Genomic DNA, 25,284 nt, shown 5'->3' with positions numbered 1-25,284 from the left:
AAACCAAAAGACGACTGACAGAATGGGAGAAGATATTTGCAAATGACATATCAGATAAAGGTCTAGTATCCAAAATCTATAAAGAACTTATCAAACTCAACACCCAAAGAACAAGTGATCCAATCAAGAAATGGGCAGAACACATGAACAGACATTTTTCCAAAGAAGACATTCAAATGACCAACAGACACATGAAAAAATGTTCAACATCGCTCGGCATCAGGGAAATCCAAATCAAAACCTCAATGAGATATCACCTCATACCAGTCAGAATGGCTAAAATTAACAAGTCAGGAAACGACAGATGTTGGCGGGGATGCGGAGAAAGGGGAACCCTCCTACACTGTTGGTGGGAATGCAAGCTGCTGCAGCCACTCTGGAAAACAGTATGGAGGTTCCTCAAAAAGTTGAAAATAGAGCTACCATACGACTCAGCAATTGCACTACTGGGTATTTGCCCCAAAGATACAAATGTATGGATCTGAAGGGGTACATGCACCCCGATGTTTATAGCAGCAATGTCCACAATAGCCAAATTTTGGAAAGAGCCAAGATGTCCATCGACAAATGAATAGATAAAGAAGAAGTGGTATATATATACAATGGAATATTATGCAGCCATTAAAAAGAATGAAATCTTGCCATTTGCAACGAGGTGGATGGAACTGGAGGGTATTATGCTGAGCGAAATAAGTCAAATAAAGAAAGACATGTATCATATGACCTCACTGATATGAGGAATTCTTAATCTCAGGAAATAAACTGAGGGTTGCTGGAGTGGTTGGGGGTGGGAGGGATGGGGTGGCTGGGTGATAGACATTGGGAAGGGTATGTGCTATGTTGAGCACTGTGAATTGTCTAAGACTGCTGAATCACAGACCTGTACCTCTGAAATAAATAATACATTATATGTTAAAAAAAAAAAGATAGTAAGAAGGGAGAAATGAAGGGGGGAAATCGGTGAGGGAGATGAACCATGAGAGACTATGGACTCTGAGAAACAAACGGAGGGTTCTAGAGGGGAGGGGGTTGGGAGGATGGATTAGCCTGGTGTTGGGTATTAAAGAGGGTACGTACTGCATGGAGCACTGGGTGTTATATGTAAACAATGAATGATGGAACACTACATCAAAAACTAATGATGTGATGTATGGTGATTAACATAACATAAAAAAAAAAAGCATATGGCAGTGTTACCACAGGGGGCAATTGCCATTTATATAAAACGATAAGAAAAGGGCTCTTCAAGGACGTGACCTTTGAGAAGAGGCATAAAGTAAAACAGTACACTATTTTAGATATTTGGGGAGGACAGAAACAAGTTCTAAAACATCATCATAGCATTGGAGGGAGTTAGTGGCAGGTGGCAGGATACTAGAGTAGACAGTTGGATAGCTGAGCAAAGTGTGCAGGAGATCTTACAGTGCCCTGGAGTTGTCATGAAACCTTTGGATTTTACTCTGACTCAAGTTGAGAGCTAATAGGAGACAAGGTGGTAAGTCAGGAAAATGGGCAAAAACTGATGAGATTAACACAGGTGAGACTCGAGGGTGATGAGAGTTGTAATAACAGTGAGGGGTATATTTTGCTCATCAGATGAGGGTATGGAAGAAAGAGAATTCAGGATGATACCAAGTTCTTGGAAGTAAGCAACTAGAATGCCAAAGTTAGAATGGCCATTAGCTGAGATGGGCATTTGGAGAGTGGGAGGACATAAGTTTGAGATGCCTATTAGACATCCATCTGGAGGCATTTAAAAGGCCATAAATGGAGGAGGGAGCTCTCCATAAATTCATAGTTATTGGTATATAAATGGCATTTAAAGCAATGAAATTGGCAGTTGGTTGGGAATATCTAAGAAATGAGAGGCTTTGGGGGTGTCTGGTTGGCTCAGTCTCAGTTAAATGACTGACATGGTTAAGTGACTGACTCTCAGTTTCGGCTCAGGTCATATCTCATGGGTTGTGAGATTGAGCCCCGCATCTGGCTACACATTCAGCAGGGAGTCTGCTTGAAGATTCCCTCACTCTATCCCTCCCCCAACTTGCGCACATGCTCTCGCTTGCTCTCAATCTCTCTCTAAAAAGAAATAAATAGGGGCGCCTGGGTGGCTCAGTCGTTAAGCGTCTGCCTTCGGCTCAAGTCATGATCCCAGGGTCGTGGGATCGAGCCCTGCATTGGGCTCCCTGCTCAGTGGGAAGTCTGCTTCTCCCTCTCCCACTCCCCCTGCTTGTGTTCCCTCTCTCGCTGTGTCTCTCTCTGTCAAATAAATAAATAAAATCTTTAAAAAAAGAAAAAAAAACTACCATCTTAAAAAAAAAAAGAAAGAAAGAAATTTAAAAAAAGAGAGTCTATGAAGAACCATTAGCATTACTGGATCATTCCAAATAACTTTTGGTCCTCTCTCATTATTCTACACAATAGTGCAAACATCAAAACATAGTCCAAGAATAAATTTCCTTTCACTAATACAAAAATAATGTTACTGTCATTTTTACACATTTCTGTTGAATAGAAAATAGTTATATATGATATATACAAGTATATATAACAATGCATAATTTATAAAATACTGCATATATATACATATATACATACATATATGTGCTAATGAAATGTTTTAATATCCATAATATTGTTGAAAAACAGATGTTATGAAAATAATTGAACATGGTATAACTCAGAGCCATCATTTTTATATGGAATAAGACATCTCTCTCCCTCCCATTATATGTAATTCTTTTCTATTTCTGGCATTTAAAAGACCATATGACCTGTAATGTTTATGGTATCAGTTTATGTTTCTACATTAATAAAATACAGCCATATAACCTTCATAACTCTGATTTTATATAAATACAAAGCATGCAAGTATTTTTTGGTCCAAAATAATTTTTATTTCTGCAATTCAATTGGCAAACTTCTTAGTCAATGTCTATAACTGATCTATAGAATTTATTGTATTAGCTTTCAAATTAGAGCAATTAATAAACATATTCTGTGTTAATTTATCTAAAGATTAGATGGTTATGACTTTTATTTATTTAAAAGCAGCTCCCCAAGAGCAAGAGGAATAGGAAATTAGACAAAGCAAACAAAATTAATTCTGAATATTTGGTCTTTTTTAAGGATTTTATTTATTTATTTGAGAGAGAGCAAGAGCGCGAGGGCACAAGGAGGGGGAGAGGCAGAGGGAGAGACAAAGGGAGAAGCAGACTCTCCACTGAGCAGGGAGCCCGACACAGGGCCCGATCCCAGGTCCCTGGGATCATGACCTGAGCTGAAGGCAGACGCTTAACCAACTGAGCCACCCAGGTGCCCCAAATTCTGAATATTTTATTAAATTCTATTTCTTGTGTTTGTATACACTGTCTTTTGGGTCATTCTGATGGAATGTCACTGCAGAGAGGAAGACTGTCCACTGCAGGCCATTTACTGTCCTGCGACTAAACTGGGCTGAGTGTGAGTACATACCTGCTCTGTTCTCACACTCAGTCCCATTTCTATGTTGCAGCACAATGCTTCCATGTCACCAGGGCCCTAGGATGCTGCACTTGAGGACCCAAGGTCACACTAGGGGCTGAAGACAAAAGAAAGCATGGCTGGGAAGGTTGTTGGCAGAAGTGGTGGACAGAGTGACTGCCATCTCTCTGATAACTGTACCCTCACACATTTCAATGTGTGCAAGCTTAGACTATCTCCAAGCAGAAAAGGAAAACAATACCTAATAAGGACAACACTTCCTATCCAATGAGAAAAACTGTATTTATTATTTTTAGTGCTTTGATGATATTCATAAAAATTTCACACTCTGTGTGTTAACCAACTACAGTTTCATCAGCCTTTTGTCCCTAAGTCAAGAAGCTGAAGTTCATAAAGAGGTACACCTTGGAGATACTGCAGGTTCAGTTCTTGACTACTGCAACAGCGTGAATATTGCAAGAGAGTCAAATGAATTTATTTGGTTTTCCAGGACATATAAAAGTTACATTTACACTATACCATAGTCTATCAAGTGTGAAATATCATTATGTCTAAAAACATGGACAAGCCTTAATAATAAGTACTGTATTGATAGAACATGCTAACCATCATCTGAGCTTTCAGTGAGTCATAATGTTTTTGCTTAGAGAGGGTCCCGGCTCAATGTTGATGGTTACTAACTGATCAGAGCCATGGTTGCTCAAGGTTGGGGTGGCTGTGGCAAGTTCTTAAAATAAGAAAGCAATAAAGTTTGCTGTATTGATTGACTTTTCGCTTCATGAACAATTTCTCTGTAGCATGTGATACTGTTGAATAGCATTTTACCCACAGTAAGTAGAACTGAGAGCCAATCCTCTCAAACCCTGCTGCTACTTTATCAACTAAGTTTATGTAATATTCTAAATCCTTTTTTGTCATCTCAACAATTCTCACAGCATCTTCATCAGGAGTAGTTTCCTTCTCAAGAAAACACTTTCTTTGCTCATCCATTAGAAGTAACTCTTTATCCTTTAAAGTTTTATCATGAGATTGTAGCAATTCAGTCACACCTTCAGACTCCACTTCTAATTCTAATTCTCTGTATTTTCACCACATTTACAGTTACTTGCTGCACTGAGGTCCTGAACCCCTCAAAGTCACCCATGATGGTTGGAATCAACTTTCTTCCAAACTCCTGTTAATGTTGATATTTTGGCTTCTTCCCATGAATCACAAGTGTTCTTAATGGCATCCAGGATGGTGAATCCTTTCCAGAAGGTTTTCAATTTACTTTGCCCAGTTCCATCAGAGGAATCAATATCTATGGCATTGAGAGCTCTACAAAATGTATTTTTTTTTAAAGATTTTATTTATTTATTCATGAGAGACAGAGAGAGAGAGAGAGAGGCAGAGGGAGAAGCAGGCTCCCAAGGAGCAGGGAGCCCGATGTGGGACTCGATCCCAGGACCCTGGGATCATGACCTGAGCCGAAGGCAGACGCTTAACCATCTGAGCCACCCAGGCGCCCCAAAATGTATTTCTTAAATAGTAAGACTTGAAAGTTGAAATTGCTCCTTGATCAATGGGCTGCATAATGAATGCTATGTTAGCAAGCATGAAAACAACATTACAATATTAACATCAGAGATCACTAATCAAAGATCACCATAACAAATATAATAATAATGAAAAAATTTGAAATATTGTGAGAATTACCAAAATGTTGCACAGAGACATGAAGTGAGAAAATGCTGTTGGAAAAATGGCACCAATAGACTTGCTAAGTGCAAGGTTGCCACACACTTTCAATTTCTAAAAGACACAGAATCTACAAAGCTTGATATAAAGTGAAGCACAGTAAAATGAGATTTGCCTGTATTATACAAATATTCTTACATGATTTACAAATTTTATATGAAAACACCAAGAAGAGGATACAGTTGGATACATACTGTTTGAGTTGTTATATTAAGCAAGTCTTTAAAATAAAATTGCCCGTTACATGTAATGCCCTTTTTGAAGAATCTGTTTGTACTTCACATCTGTTCTCCTCCTACTACTAGTATACCAGAAGATGGATCAATAGGTTGTTGGAATCACAAATGATGGAATCATTTACCTCCCTCAAAAGAATTCTTATAACTTGGGGTAGTGGAGAAAGAGCATTGCCTTGGTGTTCAACTAATCAAGGTTGTATTTCCATATTTGCTACTGACTGTGCAACAGTTGGCCCAGGGAATGGATGCCACCAAAGCTCCCTATTGCACAGAGAGGTGTCTGTTGATGACTTCCACACAGGATATGGTTGCTGATAAGTTTTTTTCTATTTAATGAGAGCCTTATTTCTGGTCTCTGGGACATTCCTGATTTCTCTTTTCATAATGTGTATGGTTGTAATAGAACTGATACCACACCAGAGAAAAGTAACCTTCAATAGTTATAAAGAGAGTCTAATTCCAGTTCATCATCAAAGAAATGGGTCCATTTTTCTCTTAATTCCAAGCACTTGGTCAAAAGACTGTCCTATGATTTCAAGGATGGAAGGGACCTCTCATTTAAATGCTTATTTGGACTGAAGTAAAACATATCTATGTCCTTACATTTGCCAGAAAGTCATGTTATTCAGAAAATGAGCAAAGGGACTTTCACATGTTGGACAAAAGGAAAGGAACTGCCTTGGTGGACAGGACTAATCCCACTTTAGGATGGCATACTTTTCAAGAGCAATTTAGAGACAGAAATCACTCACATGTGGAACATAAGGAATAGCTTGGAGGACCACAGAGGAAGGGAGGGAAAACTGAATGGGAAGAAATCAGAGAGGGAGACAACCATGAGAGACTCTGGACTCTACAAAACAAACTGACGGTTACAGCAGGGAGGGGGGTGAGGGATGGGGTGACTGGGTGATGGGTATTAAGGAGGGCACAAGTTGTGATGAGCACTGGGTATTATATGTAAATAATGAATTGTTGAACACTACATCAGAAACTAATGATGTACTATATGCTGGCTAACTGAACATAATTTAAAAAATACTAAAAAAAAAGAAATCACTAAATTTTTCAATCCTGATTAAGTGTCCTTTCTTAACCTTATAAGGTAAGCTATACCAATAACCTTATAAGGTTGCTATAATTATAATTCCTGATTTAAGGGTGATGATTCTGGAATTTAAAAAATGAAGCAATTTATCAATGATATATTGCTGGGAATTATTGGGTCCAGAAGTCAAGCTTCAGCAATCTGATGCTGATTCATATTAACATGTCACTGTTCTTTCTCTCAACCAACTAATCTGATAATCATGTTAATATGGCATATCGAAACTAGACAATAATAGTACATAATGAATGCTGAAGGATAAATACACCTTAGGGAAACAAAAATAAAAGTAGTGAAATTATCTCTTGAAATAAAAATAACCATAACTCTATTCCTAAGAATTATCTTAGTTCCTATTAAGACCATCGGCTGTTGTTCAGAGAAAACATGACATAGTAAAAGAATGAATAATTTGTATAGTAATGATAAAGCAAAATTGAACTTTATTCCATGTTTTATAAAACAAAAATATATCAAATAGTTATTTATTATTTCCAAAACATCATAACCAATATCTCCAGAGCACAAAATGACAAAACACATCCCCCTACACAGACAAATACACAAATGCACATGTGTGTGTTTATATATCTATATCTTTGGAAAGGAAAACATTTCACAGGAGTGAATCATTTTTCTCTCAATTATGCTTTGTTGGAATTTTTTGGAACAACAAATTGGAATCCTACAAAGAATTTTCTCAATAAAGAGTTTTTTAAAAAGTTAGGAACAAGGTCAATTTTGACAAGATCCAACTGTTGATAGATGTAAACCCTCTAACACTGTTGATGAGAATGCAAACTGGTGCAGCGACTCTGGAAAACAGAATGGGGGTTCCTCAACAAGTTAAAAATAGAACTACCCGGGGATGCCTGGGTAGCTCATTCAGTTAAGCGTCTGCCTTCAGCTCAGGTCACGATCCCAGGATCTTAGGATGGAGTCCCGCATTGGGCTCCTTGCTCAGCGGGGAGTCTGCTTCTCCCTCTGCCTGCCACTCTCCCTGCTTGTACGCTCTCTTTCTCTCTGACAAATAAATAAATAAAATCTTTAAAAAAAATAGAACTACCCTACAATCCAGAAATTTCATTACCAGTTATTACCCAAACGATAAAAAAATACAGTTTTGAAAGGTTGCATGCACCCTGATGTTTATAGCAGCATTATCCACAATAGCCAAACTGTGGAAAGAGCCCAAATGTCTATCAACTGATGAATGGATAAAGATCCGCATATACAATGGAATATTGGTCAACCATCAAAAAGAATGAAATCTTACCATTTGCAATGACATGGAGGGAGCTAGAGAGTATTATGCTAAGCGAAATAAGTCAGTTAGTAAAAGACCAATACCATATGATTTCACTTATATTTGGAATTTAAGAAATGTAACAGATGAACATAGGGAGGCAAAAAAAGAAAGAGGCAAACCATAAAAGACTCTTAATTATAGAGAACAAATTGAGGATTGTTGGGGGGGAGGTGGGTGGGGAGTGGTTAAATGTGTGATCAATATTAAGAAGGGCATTTGTTGTGATGAGCACTGGCTGTTGTATGTAAGTGATGAATCACTAAATTCCATACCTGAAACTAACAGTACACTGTATGTTAACTAACTGGAATTTAAATAAAAACCTGAACAACAACAAAAAAGATATAATCTCAAGGTAAATTTTAATGCTCCTAATTTTATTATTTAGAAAAATATGTGTTGGGCGCTCAGTCGGTTAAGCGTCTGCCTTCAGCTCAGGTCATGATGCCAGGGTCCTGGGATGGAGTCCCACATAGGGCTCCCTGCTTAGCGAGGAGTCTGCTTCTCCCTCACTCTCTGCCCCTCCTCCCTGCTTGTGTTCACTCTCTCTCAAATAAATAAATAAAATCTTAAAAAAAATGTGTTAATTGAAAATATTTCAGATATTTCAGAGCTTGGCCAAAGACTCTTTTTTCCTTACACATGTAATATAATTTTAAAGCTGCTAAGCTAAAAGAGGAAACAAACAATGAAATCTAATCACATAAGTTAAATTTAATAAATCTGGTTCATGTATGTCTTTAAAAAAACAAAAAACCTGACCCACTGCAAAGACCATTTCTAACACTATATGTCCTGACATATTTAATGCAAACATCACAGGCCTATAAAACTATACTTTAAAGGGTTATGATCTAGTAAGGATAGAGAGCAGCATGGGTCCAGAGAGTTGGATCCTCATGTTCCTTCTACACCAGTGACTGAGTTGTTATAGCTTAGAGTGTCTCTAATCTTCACTGTTTCTACTTTATAAAGTGGGATGTGAACAATGGGTGCAATTTATTCAACTCTTTAAAATATGCAAAGGATAAGTAACAGGACATAGACAGTGTTCAGTGTATGTTGCTGAGCTTCTATAGAAAAATATTAATCATAGAAGTTGATATCATTCTAAACAATAGCAAAATAACAATAATGTTTTTATTAATAAAATATATAGTAGCACAAATATAATTATTGATAATAATAAAATGATATGATTAAAAATTGGAACTGAAAATTATCTATGACACTGTACTTTAAAAAAAAAGACATTCTAAAACAACTTGAAGGAGATTGCAATGCTTTTCTGCAGTGTTCCTTCATGGATGAAGGCCTCAGAAGGGGCTCATACCTGGTTTCTGCCAGTACTAAAACTTTATGTGTACCTGTGTAAATAATAATATAAGGTTTTGGAAGGTCAGAGTTAAGATTTCATACAATAGTAAATTTGCAAGGTAGAAAATTTCTGTAAACAAAAATCCAAAAGTATTAAGTCTAGAAGGATTACCAAAAAACCTAAAATAGACCTGAAGGAGTTTTTACTGAATTGAGGATTACAAATTATTTTCTTCTTACAGGATGAATCCTTGAGACTGGAGCCAAATGGATTTGGGCAACAAAGCAAATTTTCTAGCTTTCTCCTTACACAAAAGGTATGTTCTGACTAACTGCCTATACAAAATTTTAGTAAATAGAAGATTATTATGGAAGATGTTTCAGTTATTTTAAATACTTTTTAAAAATATTCAATTTATTTATATTTTATGAGTATTATGTAAATTTCACTTGAAATGTGTTTCATTTGGAAGATTTTCTTAACATAGTTATATTCTCATATTTAATGAAAATTATTGGAATAAATTACAATATTAGGATTTAGAACAGCAATGCTCCCACTGTTTATTTTCAGAATTAGTCAGGCTATGCTTCTAGTCAGACTGAAGGGGAATAGATTTCTGCAACATGAAGTTGTGATAATTCATAAACATATTGTTCTTAAACCCACTTAGTTGGGGAAGGAATGCCCCATAAATACTTAGATATTAAGAAAGACAGGGTTGGGGTTTTGGTTATTTGGAAAACAAGATTAGATATCTTTTATGTATAACATTATCAAGGAGGAGAAATGACTGAATCTTTTTATTTCCAAATCCTATTGCTAAGAGATACTTGTTTGCTTTAAATAAAGACCTTGAGTTGTTTTAGAAGCTTTATGAAAGCATTTGAAGTCTGTAAATATTATAACAAAAAAGATAAACAAAATTTGAGGAATCATCAGATAGGTTTCAGAAGTCATGTACAATTATTTAAAATATTGGACAAATTCATGTTTTGTTCATATCTGACATAAAAAAGGTAGTGCAAATGGTATAATTTAAAGAAAAAAGTAATAACATAAGAATGAGATTGAAATGTGTGTCATTACATTGGACAAGTGCAAATATTGGAAACCTCCAGCTGAAAAGAAAACAAAGCAGGGAAAGGGTATTAAACTATGACTTTGAGCTTCCAAGAGCATACAAAGGTCAATAAAACAAATTTCTAAAAATGAGATTTGATGAATTAATATCCTGGGGCTTGAGAGATGTTTTGGAAAAATAGAAATAAGTACAACAGTTGGAATAATTATTAGACACATCACAGTTGGAATTCTAACAGAACAGCAAAATATTAAATATTAAAATATTAATATATCTAAGACAGTTCTAAAATAACAAAATACAAGTTAAAGTCACATTTTTATCAGTGATGATCATTGTGTTTTATTAAGAAAAGAGGCTGGATTTGGCAGTTGGCACTGTGGACAGCAGTCTCCCCGTCTTTGCTGTCCCATGGTATTTCCACAGACAGAGATCAGGGTAAGAGAAACCATGGTTCTTATCCAGAGCAGTAACACTACCTTAGTTTACAGTTCATAAAATCTCTTAAAAATCACCAGGGAAATGTAGAGGGAAAAAAAATAAAACAATTTAAGAAGCATGGATTTAGGAAGGATTGCACATCTTAGGGCAATTTAATTCTCTCGTGATTCACTAAAAAACTAAGAACTCTAATCATTTTTAAATGACTTGATAAAATGCAAAATAATTGATACATTTTTAAAGAATAATTGTTATTTTAAAAATGGAAACTGATATAAATCTATTCAAAAAATGCAGACACATCTTTTTTACGGAGATGGTTTCCCTAAAACATAGTTTATTTCAAAAGTGGTAACTTCAGAGTCAAATAATATCCTTTCCATTAATACATGCCATTAACATAAAATTCTACTAAAAAATAATTCTTTATCTAAATTCCAGTCTTTGGAAGAATTCTTGTCTCTAACAAACCATTAGCGCTTGCTTGCCTAATAATGATATCAATACATGCTGATGCCACATATTATCTTCTACATTTTGTTTTTTGTAATATCTCCATTTATGTATATATTGTATATTTGTACATTATTGTATATTTTTTATTTTTGCTTTCATTTTAAATCAGATCATAAAAATTTTGGAGCAGCTCTTTTCTGTTCAAAATGCTAGTAGTGAGGGTAAAAGGAATGATAATACTGGATTTAGCTTTTTATTCACCAGTACAATAATATATTGTACAAATATACAGGAGTATATTTGATATCAAAATATGAAGATCATGAAAAAATTCACTTGCTTAAATACTTCTTTCTTTAATATGGGATTATTCCATTATTTTAATTTGATAAAATTATTTTTTCCATTTATCTCTTTCTTTATTCTACTCATTTTAACAATTCTTTTTAGTTGCTTTGTATTTGAGCAAAATTTTAATCAGCATTGTCTTAGAATGTTCTTTACCAGCCAGCTTGCCTTTAGACATGATTTGCTGCACCTACTCTACATGAGGCAGGCTTGTTTTCCTTATATGTTTGTTTTACAGTTCTCTTTATTTAGCAAATCCTGAAATGTAATATTTTTATTACAATCACATAAAGAAAATTTGCATATGAATTACAAAGACTTATTTCTTGAACCATTTGATAATTGCCAATGTGATACTTCATCACCCTCCACCCCCATAATTTCCTCTGTAGTTTTAACAAATAAAAACATTAGGATATTCACCCATATCACTACAATACAACCATCAGAACAAGGAATTTGATGTTGTATATTGTTGTCCTATGGTCCTTATACTTCATTCATGATTCACCAGTTCAGAATCATCTTGGTATGGAGCTGTCATGGCTTTTTAGTTGCCTTGAATGGGAAGATTACCTGGTCTTGCCCTGACTCTAATAGCTTTGACATTTTTTTTTTTTGAGAGAGAGAGTGGGGGAGGGGCAGAGGCAGAGGGAGAGAGAATCTTAGGCAGGCTCCAGGCCCTGCACAGAGCCCCATGCAGGGCTCCATCTCAGGACCCTGAGATCATGGCCTGAGCCAAAATCAAAAGTCAGATGCTTAACAGACTGAGCCACCCACGTGCCCATAATGGCTTTGACACTGTTGAAACTTTGACACTACTGAAGACTGCAGGCCAGTTATTTTGTAGACTGTGACTCACCTGGGTTTGACATTTCTTCGTGATTAGATTAGATCACATCACACTAGATTAAATTAAATGGTTTCCCCATTATTACATTAAATTAGATCAGATGTTTCTCTTGGTTTATTATACCGTTTTAGGAGAAATGTCACAGACCTGATTTTCTCCTTCTAATTGTGATATTCTGCTATCATACTATCAGGCATAATGCTTTTGATTTTTTCCATTAATAAAATGTTCATTTTGATCAACTTGTGAAGATGGTGAAGTCCCCTGTAAAGTTACTCTTTTCTTTTTTGAAATTATAATAAGCACTGTGCAGGGAGGTACTTTGAAACTATTTAAGTTTCTGTTTCTTATTAAATTTTCCACTTATTTATTTTTATGAAGATAGATTCATGGTTTCCTATTTTGAACATCAGTTTGTCCCAGATTTGCCCACCGGTGCCCTTGAAGCAGGTCTGTGTCTTTTGACATATTTCCAACATTCTTTGAGCATTTTCTGATTTTCTGGGACAATGAAATTATTTAACCTTATCTTTTACTTTTTATGCTACAGTCAAGCCATCAACAATTTTTCTACAGAGTTCTGGCTCCTTGTAGTGGAGGATGGTATTAGGAAAGCGATAGCTGGGTGCTGGGTGTGCTCCTTCCTGATGGGGACTCTGAACCAGGTACTCTCAGGAGGCAGGGTAAGGTCTGTATGTGCACATCACTTCTCGGCCTTTTGGCCAAGATCAAGTGAAGGGCTATACGTGCGCGCACACACACACACACACACACTTGTATAAATGTGTGTAAAAACACCTGTTTTTATTTGTATAGCTATCTATAGACACACACACACACACACACACAACCAATTGCATACCAGTATTTCTTTTTTTTTTTTTTTAAGATTTTATTTATTGGGTGCCTGGGTGGCTCAGCTGGTTAAGCGACTGCCTTCGGCTCAGGTCATGATCCCGGAGTCCCGGGATCGAGTCCCGCATTGGGCTCCCTGCTTGGCGAGGAGCCTGCTTCTCCCTCTAACCCTCCCCCCTCTCATGTACTTTCTCGCTCTCTCAAATAAATAAATAAATCTTTAAAAAAAAAAGATTTTATTTATTTATTTGACACAGAGAGAGAGTTAGCGAGCGCAGGAACACAAGCGGGGGAATGGGAGAGGGAGAAGCAGACTTCCCACAGAGCAGGGAGCCCAGATGCGGGGCTCGATCCCGGGAGCCTGGGATCATGACCTGAGCCAAAGGCAGACGCTTAACGACTGAGCCACCCAGGCGCCCCGCATACCAGTATTTCTTATTCTAATCCAGCTCTGTTGGGTTTATTTTAGTCTGTCCTGCCATATTTGCAACTCTCATGTCTCTGACAGTGAGAAATCAGGCTCCCATTCCCTCTATCTATTTAGTTGACCAATCCCTTTCTCTCTTTCCCCATCTCCCACCAACACACATCTGAAAGCTCTCCTCACTCAGCCCAGCCAGCCATGATATTTTTGTATTTTTTTCTGAAAATGATTTTATAAGAATATCACTGTGACTATACTGATCACTATGTATATTTTATCAAGAATTTAAACTTAATACATATAAGGTTAGTCTGTAAAGCAGTGTCCTAAAAATTAAAAAAGAAAGATGGTCTTTCAAAAAGGCTCGCTCCTCTTCAGTCTAATGCTCTGAAAGGGGTAGGCTTTAAATATCTACAGACCATATAGTCTTCCTCCTTTGCAGGGTTTGCTAGCCACGTGATATTAGGAGGTTCATACAATTCAACTATTTTGAAGTAGGTCAGATACTCCGTTCACACTTCCTGTGTTTCCCCATGTCCGATCGTTTGACAGGATAATTGCTGTGCCTGAGCTTTCACATCATGCAGGTAGGTCCTGTCATTCTCTCACTAGGAGTAATCTGATCATTGGAATTGAGCTACTAAATTCAGCTGTAGGATGAGATCCAGGTTACATGAGGAGTTGTACCTGAGCATGGGACTTTGGGTATTCTCCAGCTGGGAGGTAACACAGGTGCCCAATTAGGTACAGACAAAACACAAGGAGTAAATTCTCTTTCCTGTAGAAGCTGATATTATAAAGTTATTTTCGTTTGAAGAGATGATCAAAGAATATACAGTACCCCAAAATCATAGGGGAAAAAGTGCTAAAGAATTGTGTTAGTTAATAAAAAATATAATGCATTTTTACAGAATTCTTTGAGACAGAATTAAAGACTTTCTTGAAGTGCAAGCTCAGAATTCAATACATGGTGAGTTTTTTCCAGCTGCATTCAGCTACACTGTGGTCTTAGAGTTGGAACTCAGGCAATCATTTTTTTTTTTTTTTTTAATTTATTTATTAGAGAGAGAGTGAGAGAGAGCGCAAGAGGGGGTAGGGTTAGAGGGAGAAGCAGACTCCCTGCCGAGCAGGGAGCCCGATGTGGGACTCGATCCCGGGACTCCGGGATCATGACCTGAACTGAAGGCAGTCGCTTAACCAACTGAGCCACCCAGGCGCCCCTCAGGCAATCATTTTTGCTCAGAGTCAGATAACCGAGAGCAGTGGGAAAGGACAGGCCTATGGCTGTCATGAGGGTAATTACCACTGCAGGCCTCTATACAGTCTTCTCCTCTGCCTCTCTTCTCGCCCTGCACCTCTCCAGCCCACTGCCCAGGCCTTGTTGGAATGGGCTGTCTCTACCCCAGGATCTTGGCAGCATCCCTGAAGCATCCCCCAATCCATCCCTCCAATCCTGTCTCACGTTGCAGTTAGAAGACTATTTTGAAAAAAGGCAAACTCAGTCACTGCTCAGGCTTGAAATCCTTAGGAGGCTCCTTTGTTCTTCAGATAAGTTTTATGTTCCCTATTCTTGTCTTTTAACAGCTTCCGCCATGCAAACACCAGCATTAGCTTCCATACCAAGCAAATTACAGACATACTGAACGTTTTTTAGTTGTTTAAATGACACATATTTCTTTGTACACCTGGACAAGTTTACACATTACTTTCTATGCCCACAATGCCCCCTTCTTCTCCCACTTACCAAACCCCAATCCCAACCAAAACACATCATCTGAACCCTTTAATGATCATTTATATTTCAAGTTTATTTAAGACCTCCTTCAAAATGTCCTTCCTAAATTCCTTAGTCAGCTAGGCTTTTTGTGAACTCAGCCCTTCTGTCCAGTTGCACTGAATCCCTAATACCTAGTTGAGTGCTTGGCACATAGAGAGTACTTCATGAGTATTTGTAATGTGAATTAATTCATAAAAATACATTCACATATCGATTAATGAATTGCCAACCTTCACAGCATCCTATGTTTTGTTATCTCCACTGAACAGAAGAAATTGAAGTTTAAAGTACCTAATATATTTGCAAAGGGTAATGTATTTAGTAACAGAATTGTCATTTTTTGCCAAGACTCTCTTGTTCTGAAAATTTTGTTCTCTCATCACCTGGCTGGCTTTCTCATTTTCATTTCTTTCTGATTTATCAATGCTTATCCTGACAAAGAAAGAGGTAATATAGTATTTAAGAGCACAGATTTTTGAGATAGACTGCAAGATTCAAATCCCTACTTCTGGCATTTACTAGCTATTGTGACCTTGAGCTATTTACTTAAAATTTCTTTGCCTTGGTTTCCATATATGTGAAATGGGAATAATAATTGCTTCATAATGGTGTTGTAAAGATTAAATAAATTATTTTATCAAGAAACTGAGAACAATACCTGGCACATATGTGTAAACTATATCTATTGGGTAACTAATTATTGCTTCATTTTTCTTATTACTTGTATAGCTTCATATCAGAAGAGAGGGGAGAGGGTTTTCTCTATTAGTGGTACCAGGCCAGATGTTCTGTTGTCCAGATCATTAAACTGTGCCTTTAAATTTGCCTTTTCCAAGAGATCCCTTTCTGGAGACTGAAGTCTCCATACATCTGCACAGGACTGTTACCTCATGACGGTAGATGGCTGGGTTAGAGAAGACCCTTTCAAAATTGCTTCCCAGACCCAACTCTCTGAGGCTGGACTCCTTGTCAAGCCAATCATCCTCCAGGAACTGATCTGAATGCAGGAAAGGTATCCATTTAACACTGAGTCTTATGTCTACTCCTCTATTCTTGTGCTATATGAATTTTTCATTTGGTGAAAAAGCAGCAAATTTTGTGTGTTGAATGTAAATCCATGAAGCACAGAAAATTAGTGTTGTATTGATTAATGGTAGGAGAACTTTCTTATTTATATATCACAAGTAAGAGTAAAATTATATTTTATTGAGTGTCTAAAAATATTTATCTCCAGGCCTCTAACTTATGTAAAAATTTTCCCAAAGCAACTAATGAGCTTATAGGAAATTTTATGGGAAAAGAAAAATGAGAAGTGTTCTTTGATTTTAATTTGGGCAGAGAGCAAATGCATGGACACTTCTAGGTATTTGTAATGACAGCATAAGTTGGTATGGCTTTTCTAGGAAGGAATTTAGATACCTAAACCTAACATCTTGAATATGTTGAAATATTTTCCACCCAGGATTTCCAAAACTCAGAATTTAGTTTAAAAGAAATAACTAGAAAGTTACATAAAAGTCTGTGGCAAACATCAATTCTTTGCTATCTACTTGTGTGTGTGTGTGTGTGTGTGTGTGTGCCTTCATGTTAACTTAATGTCTGTGTCACCCTAATATGTAAGCTCAATGAAAGAAGGGACTTTTTCTGTTTTTTTTCCCCAGCCATTATAATAAGCACTTAACAGATTACCTGGTATACATCAAATATTCAACCACTATCTCTTATATAAATCAGTCATTATTGTGATGTCTGATAAAACAAATGAGGAAGCAACTAAACAGCTAAATAAATATGGCCAAATGTTGGGATAGAACCTACCAAAAAGTCAAGGTTTTTTTTAAGTATATTGATTGACATAAAAAAACCTCAACATTTTTACATGAGAAAAAGTTACAAACCATATAATCCTAATATTGCAAAAAAATTTTAAGAGAAAGTATTGAGTGGTTACATGGAGCCACACATAATTCTTATTCTCTCTTTTAAAATTGTCCTTATTTCAAGTAATAAAATAAACTGCATTATTTTTAAATGCTGAATCATTTTTTTTTTTTTAATAAGAGAGGCTTATAAAGACCATGTAACTACTTGGAAAATGACTAGGAAATAATTTAAATTGAAATAAGAACATAGAAATGCATCCTGGATTACTACTATGAAAATGTTACTTAATGTAGGGCTAATGAATTGACAAATAAAACTGACTTGTTAGTTTCTTGTTTTTTTTATCTTTTCTTTCTCTCTTTCTCTCACTCCCTCCTCCTCCCTCCCTTCCTTCCTTCCTCCCCCACTTCTTTCCTTCTTCCCTCTCTCTCTTTAATTCTTTCCTTAATTCCATCAGTTTTGTTTTTGGGTTTTTTTTTTTTTTTTTTTGGTAAAAATTTCAATTAGAATCTCATTCAATTAGATTAAATTAGAATTCCATTAGCTGTTTTGGTAATTATTTAAAAAACTGGAGCCGGGTATGTTCTCCTTTTCTTCAGATACCCCTACATCTTTTAGGAGTTGCCAGGGCCTTCTTTACTAACAATCAACCAAGTACATCAGAGTTGTTCTTCCTCCATCAATCCCTAAATAGAACTAAAACCATACACAATGATGAGCTAACAATGACCTATATTTTTATTTAGCTCTTGTGCTACTATGAATGTCAGTTTTAATCTAAGATTATTTTATAGGGAAGAAAAATTATGAATATTTCTGAGGTAATAATATTTTTTTGTTTCTCTGCCTTCAGATACTTTTGATACATTTCATTTATGTTGTAAATGTTCCATCATTTTCTACTGAGTCTTTAACTAGAAGAAAATAATCGACATAAAATGCAGGGAACTTAGTATTCCTTGGCTACAGGAACAAGGTGTACCTTAACAAGGATTTAATTGTCATCTATAGTACTTCCAAGCTTACAGACCTCAGAGTAAAAACTGAATGCAGATTATTATTTAGGTTTTATTCCCATTTTGCTTCTTAAAAATGGCTACAGAAACCATTTGGAATTTTATAGAATTCTTGATGACTTCCCATTCCAATTATCTGTGTATGGCCAGAATTTTAATTGATTTATGACAACTATAAATTCTTCTACACACTCAGATAGATAACCTACCTCTGAGATTTAAAAAAAAAATCTTTCTCTGCACATGCCTTTATATTTTCTACATTTTCTAATTCCAAGTCTTCTCTAAGACTTTTTCTTTTGTATTTTTCTTAAAAAAAAAGAAAAACAAACAAAATAAAACAAGTATGGTAATAATTGAGGTTTAAATTAAGACTATTTTTGATTGAACTTTCTATTTCTCCCTCAGTGAACTCCTACTAAGCTTCTTCCTGCTCCTCTCCCTAGACAGAGGGACTACAAAATCTGCTTAGTAATTACTTAAACTGATATGAGGGTGCTTATATACTTCTCTGCATTCTATCTTTTATACATATTTTTTCTTTTATCTTTATCTTTTATATCCTTGCATCATTTGTTTTTATGAGCTACTTATGAGCACAGAACCATTGAAAAGGAAAAGCCATGAAAATTTTCACTACCTATTGTTCATACCTTGAGAATCTTGCACATAATCTCATAAACTGAAAATGTTTTCTCTGCTCGGGTCCAGTCCCACGTTGTCACCTTTAAAAGATGAAAAACTAATATGTTATTTGTTTTAGAAAGATAACCCCAATTTCCCTCTTTCTTTTACTTACATAATATGGTGCACAATGAAACTTTCCCACATGTACTATATAGTCTCATTTGTGGAGTTATTTTTATAGACGTCCATGTGTGGTATTTTGGTTTCCTCTCTTCTACATTTTATCACCATTTCTTTTCCTCTTTCAGCAAATGTTTTATGTTATATGTAACAATTTCCATTTGCCCAATGTACTTAAATATTTTAAATAATGTATGTATTACCTACGTATAAATACTAAGTATTTATATTTCACACATATAATAATTTTGCCACCAGTTACATATAAAGCAGAATACTAGATATCAATGGAGGCTTTAATTTTTTAAAAAGACATAGTTTAAATAGGGAAGTTATTTCAAGATGTAAATGCCTTATAACATTGTGAAGACACCAAACACTACAATGAAGTTATTTCACTTTCTTATGTTTAAAACATATATTTGTCTGTCTAGTCATAAGAAATTATTCAGAGTAGGAATATAGTAAAATATATAAATATTAATGGCTTTTTTCTTGCCTTCCAGGTGCTTTGAACTTTGTGTAGACATAGTCATTCAAAATAGCAGCAGGTCAGGCTTGATATTTCCAAGACCCTATGTAATATTAGACTTGTAAGTGAGTGGTCTGGCATTTGATATTTATACTCAATAAATATTTATTGAGAATCTACTATTGTGTAAGGTACATGTTTCCAAAAGACAGACCTTAGGTGCAATAAGTACCCATACATATTTAATACAAAGACCAATGACTAGAATACAGGAAATCAAAATGCTTTTTTTTTTTTCATTTTGGCGACCATAAATGCCTAAAAAGAAATGCCTTCCAGGGTTATAAAATAAATATTTAATGCCAGAATATATATCTTTAGGAAGGTATTTTCAGAAACATTTGGACTGTTTTCTATTTTTTTTCTCTATTTTATTTTTAAAATATATTGGTAATATGCTATTTACTATTATTAAATTGATGTCACTCTGTCATGACAATATGGGAAAAGTAAAAAAAAAAAAAATTAGACAAAGACACTTACTGGAGGTGCCAGAAATTTGTAAAGACATGATCCCCTCAGGGCTAGAAATGTTGGTGAGTACACACGATCTTGTAGAGGGTCTTGCTCCCGTGCTTCACACCAGCCCATGTAGACTATCTGCAAGAAAATTGAACGTGATGAACAGTCAAAAAAAAGTCTCATTTCAGATGTGTACTTTTCATATCTTGGGTATTTTAATTCTCTCATAAAATTATCAAATTAATTGATGCAAAAAATACATTAGCTTCCAATAAGTGAATGTGAACCACTCCTAAGAGTTTATGTTTCTGTCAGCACTTATGAGGTGTTTGGTGTTTATGTGATCCAACTTGGCATAAATTATATCTCCCACTCTCCACCATTCCAACTATAAAAATGTTTCTTCATAATAAAATTTATTGACTTCTCCTATCAGTTTCCCAATAAGTGGCCTTTTACTATGGGGATGTGCTCCCAGGATAAAATATTTAAGTGGGAAAAAGAGATGAGTCAAAGACAAGGACCTTGTGTGACTACCACTGTTGTGGTGTACTACACCTCCCCTCTACCTGACAGGATGGAATGACAACTCTTCTTGTTTTAGTCACGAATCTAAGATGAATATAGTTTATTCAAACATTATTCATATATCAAATGGCAATGACAACAGCTCTTTTGTCTCTAGATCTTAAATATTTGTGGGTCAATTTCCAAAAGGAAATCATGTGAGATAAGCCACTCCTCCTTCAATCATTTGATTGTTGTGAAGCTCAAATATAGACATAAACATTTATTCAATGAATTTTATATTCCTGACAATGTATTCATATGTCATTTATCTCTTACTGCAACTCTATATGGTAGAAGTATCTGGGAAGATATATTTCCCACCTCATGTAACTTACTTTGGTTTTATGGTTGACAGGATGTTCTTTCCTGTTCTTAGACATTTTCTTTTCTTTTCTTTTTTTTTTTTTTTGCTATGAGATCTGTTATGACTAATGGGATATTAATGCACATGACACAAGTAGAGTTGGACTTAGTATCTTGTGCTTCTGCCATTACAATGAGAAAAGCATACCCAACCTATGTGGAGTCAACCAGAGCCAAAACTACCTCTTGGACAAAGTTTAGCCAAGTCCAGGCTAAAGACTAATTAAAAACAACCAGTTCACTTGCAGAGAGAAATAAAACACAGATAAATAGACTTCCCATTTTCATGGGTTAGAAGAATTATTTAAAAAAATATTCATAATATCCAAATTGACCTACAGATGCAATACCATCCCTTTCAACTTCCCAGTGGCATTCCTTAGAGAAATAGAAAAATTATCTTAAAATTCATATGGTACCACAAAAGGCCCTGAGTAGCCAAAGCAATATTGAGCAAGAACAAAGCATTGTACTTTATGATTTAAAATATATTACAAAGCAATAGTAACCAAAACATAAGATATGGGCATTAAAGCAGGTATATAGAATGGAGCAGAAGCAAGAGCCCAGAAATAAATTCAGGGTCAACTGATCTCTGACAAAGATGCAAGAATGCACAACGAGGAATGGATAGTCACTTGAATAAATAGCCTGGGAAAACTGGATAATCACATGCAGAAGAATGAAGTTGGATCCTTATTTCACCATATACAAAAATGAATTAAACTCAACTCAAAATGAATTAAAAACTTAAATGTAGGCCCTAAAACCATAAAACCACAAGAAATACAATTTTAAAACATTATGCATTTCCTGTGTATATCTCCCAAACTGGCTACAATTAAAAAGACAGGAAGGGACAAATTTTCATGAGGACATGTAGCAAGGTAAAAGCTCATATAAAGCTGGTAAGAGTTTGATTCTTCACTTCTAATATCAGCTCAACACAAATGTGTATACATGTGCACTGAAGCACATGTATAAGAATATTCATGTAGCAGGGTGCCTGGGTGGCTCAGTAGGTTAAGCGTCTGCGTTTGGCTCAGGTCATGATCCCATGGTCCTGGGATCGAGCCCCACGTCGGGCCCCCTACTCAATGGGGAGTCTGTTTCTCCCTCTGCCCTTCCCTCTGCTTGTGCTCTCTCTCTCTCTGTCAAATAATAAATAAAATCTTTTAAAAAAAGAATATTCATGTAGCATTATTCTTCCTAGTTCCAACTACGTACCAGAAAGTTTGAGATATTAAAATGTGTACCCTAGGGGCGCCTGGGTGGCTCAGATGGTTAAGCGTCTGCCTTCGGCTCAGGTCATGATCCCAGGGTCCTGGATCGAGTCCCGCATCGGGCTCCCTGCTAGGTGGGGAGCCTGCTTCTCCCTCTGCCTCTGCCTCTCTCTCTCTCTCTCTCTGACTCTCATGAATAAATAAATAAAAAAAACATTTAAAAAATAAAAAATAAAAAAAAAATGTGTACCCTAAAAATACTTTACAGATAAAAATAACAATAAATTGGGGCGCCTGGGTGGCTCAGTTGGTTAAGCAACTGCCTTCGGCTCAGGTCATGATCCTGGAGTCCCTGGATCGAGTCCCGCATCGGGCTCCCTGCTCGGCAGGGAGCCTGCTTCTCCCTCTCCCGCTCCCCCCTCTTGTGCTCTCTCTCTCTCTCACTCTCTCTCTCAAATAAATAAATAAAATCTTTAAAAAAAAAAACAATAAATTGTGGTATAATAAAGTAATAGTACACAACAAGGAAAATTACTAAATTATAGTTACATGGAAAAACACAAATGAATCTCACAGAACATGCTAATTGAAAGAAGGAGATATGGAATAATAAATACACACAAACATATATAATTTGATTCAAATAACTTGTTTTGGAATGCATTTCTGGTTGGGAAAAAAAGTACTATGGAAAGCAAGACAATTACTACCAAAATTGTCAGGATAATGGTTACTTTAGAAGACAGCAAGCCAGCTGTGACTGGGGAGAATGCAGCATGGGGAGAAAATGTGAATTACTAGCAATCTAATTTTCTTGACCTGGATTGTGGCTATGTAGAGGTTTGGCTTTTGAATAATCAAGCGGCAGGTTTATGTTTTATGAATTTTCTTTACATGCATTATGTTTTATAAAACCCCTTTTAAAATAGCATGTTGTGTGTATTATTAATAATAGTTTTATAACAATCTCAATATAACAGAGCTTTGTGAGTTTTATGGGGAAAAAAGTATTCTGACAAATATGGTTAAATTGCAGTCATTCTTGCATTCTTTATGGTTAAATTGCAGCCACTGAAATGAGATGAAATTTTAGTTATTACAAATTATTTAATCATTGTATCACTTCACAATTAGGTCAGAATCTTTCATTTTAACTCAATTTGATAAAAATTATAGTTTCTCTATGTTTATGACTTCTCTGTATTGGTAAGAGAAAAAATAATTGAGTGGTATACATAATTATGAGAAGGAAATATTTAAGCTTCTTAAGACTGTGAAATTTGAGTTCTTTGTCTCTTCTTGCCTCTATAATTTGCTGGAAATTGAAATATTAAGAACAATATACTGATATTTTTCAAGAAATATCATTGAATACAATTTTATTATTTTGAACTGAGTGTAGCTTTGGGAATGAGTTGATGACATAACTAAGAAAAATGGGATTATCAGATCTGTAAGGGATATTTCTTCATGCTTGTTCTCCAGGTCAAGGATTGCCCTTATCATCTTCTGTTCCAAAACAAGGAAAATAAGTTCTGCTCAATTGTGCAGAGATATCAAAAGGCACCCTTTGGTTTTCATCATTATCAGGACTCTTGTGAAATAATTATATGGTTGAGGAGACCGAGGCATTTTTAGTAAATTCTTCCCATGCATGTCACAGCAAATGATAATTCTAAAACAAAACAAAACAAAATGAAACTATATCACTTAATCCTAAAAAAAAATTTAAAAACTTAAATGGGCCATATAGGCATAAGAGTATTTCAAGTGGGATATTTTAGAAATAAGGATAATTAAAAGGAAATGGTTTCCCTTGCATATGAAATGACAAGAGGACTTCCAAAATGTATAATTTTAAGATAAATATTTCAGAAGCTTGCCTATTTTTCAGCTTTATTGAGGTATAAATAGACAAAATTATAAGGTATTTAAAGTTGTACATTGTGATGATTTGGTGAACACATATATTGTGAAAGGATTACATCTAGTTAACATATCCATCAATCTCACATATGTAGGTATTTTATTTATATAGATCAGAACATTTAAGTTCTACTCTCAGCAAATTTCAGTAATATGATATTGTGTTAACTATAGTCACCATGTTATTACATCAGATCCTCAGATTTTATTCATCTTACAGGTGAAACTACACCTTTATACCAACCTCTCCTCATTTTTTCCAGTCTCTGGCAACCACTTTTCTACTCTTTGCTTCTCAGTTTGACTTTTTTTTTTTTCTATTCCACATATGAGTGACACTATGAAATATTTGTCTTTCTCTGTCTGGCTTATTTCAATTAACGTGATGCCCTCCAGGTACATTCATGTTGTCACAAACAACAGGATTTCTTTCTTTCTCAAGGATGAATATAAAATATATCTCACTTCTCCTTTATCCATTCATTTGTTGATGTACATTTGTTTCCATATCTTGGCTATTGTGAATAATGCTACAATGAGCATGTAAGAGAAAATATATCTTTGAGGCCCAGTTTTCCTTTCCTTTGGGTATGCTAGATCATATGGTAGATCTATTTTTAATTTTTTTAGGAAGCTCCATACTGTTTTCCACAGTTGACAGCACAAGTGAACATTCCCACCAAAAGTGGACAATTGTTCCCTTTTCTCCACATCTCCACTAACTTTCGTTATCTCTTGTCTTTTTGATGATAGCCATTTTAACAGGTGTGAAGGTGATATCTCATTGTTGTTCTGATTTGTATAAACCTGCTTATTTTATTTTACTTATTTATTTTTTAATTGTTATGTTAATCACCATACATTACATCATTAGTTTTAGATGTAGTGTTCCATGATTCATTGTTTGTGCATAACACCCAGTGCTCCATGTAGAACGTGCCCTCTTTAATACCCATCACCAGGCTAACCCATCCTCCCACCCCCCTCCCCTCTAGAACCCTCAGTTTGTTTTTCAGAGTCCATTGTCTCTCATGATTCGTCTCCCCCTCCGATTTCCCCCCTTCATTCT

At 35.6% G+C, this 25,284-nt stretch overlaps 1 protein-coding gene across 1 annotated transcript in view; it reads right to left on the bottom strand.

Moving 5' to 3' along the window:
- SNTG1 (syntrophin gamma 1) overlaps window positions 1–25,284 on the bottom strand; it is a 703,456-nt gene that overhangs the window by 34,858 nt on the left and 643,314 nt on the right. The window contains exons 10-11 of the mRNA XM_081816797.1: window positions 20,155–20,271; window positions 18,986–19,057 (exon numbers count right to left, since the gene is read on the bottom strand). Of these exons, the coding sequence (XP_081672923.1) occupies window positions 18,986–19,057; window positions 20,155–20,271 (189 nt within the window). The remainder of the gene's footprint in view (window positions 1–18,985; window positions 19,058–20,154; window positions 20,272–25,284) is intronic.

This window comes from Leptonychotes weddellii, chromosome 4 (assembly GCF_054177405.1).
Source record: "Leptonychotes weddellii isolate Sample4059 chromosome 4, ASM5417740v2, whole genome shotgun sequence".
NCBI lineage: Eukaryota > Metazoa > Chordata > Mammalia > Carnivora > Phocidae > Leptonychotes > Leptonychotes weddellii.
Note: the sequence above shows the minus strand (reverse complement) of the source record. Positions and strands in the feature narration are given on the sequence as shown.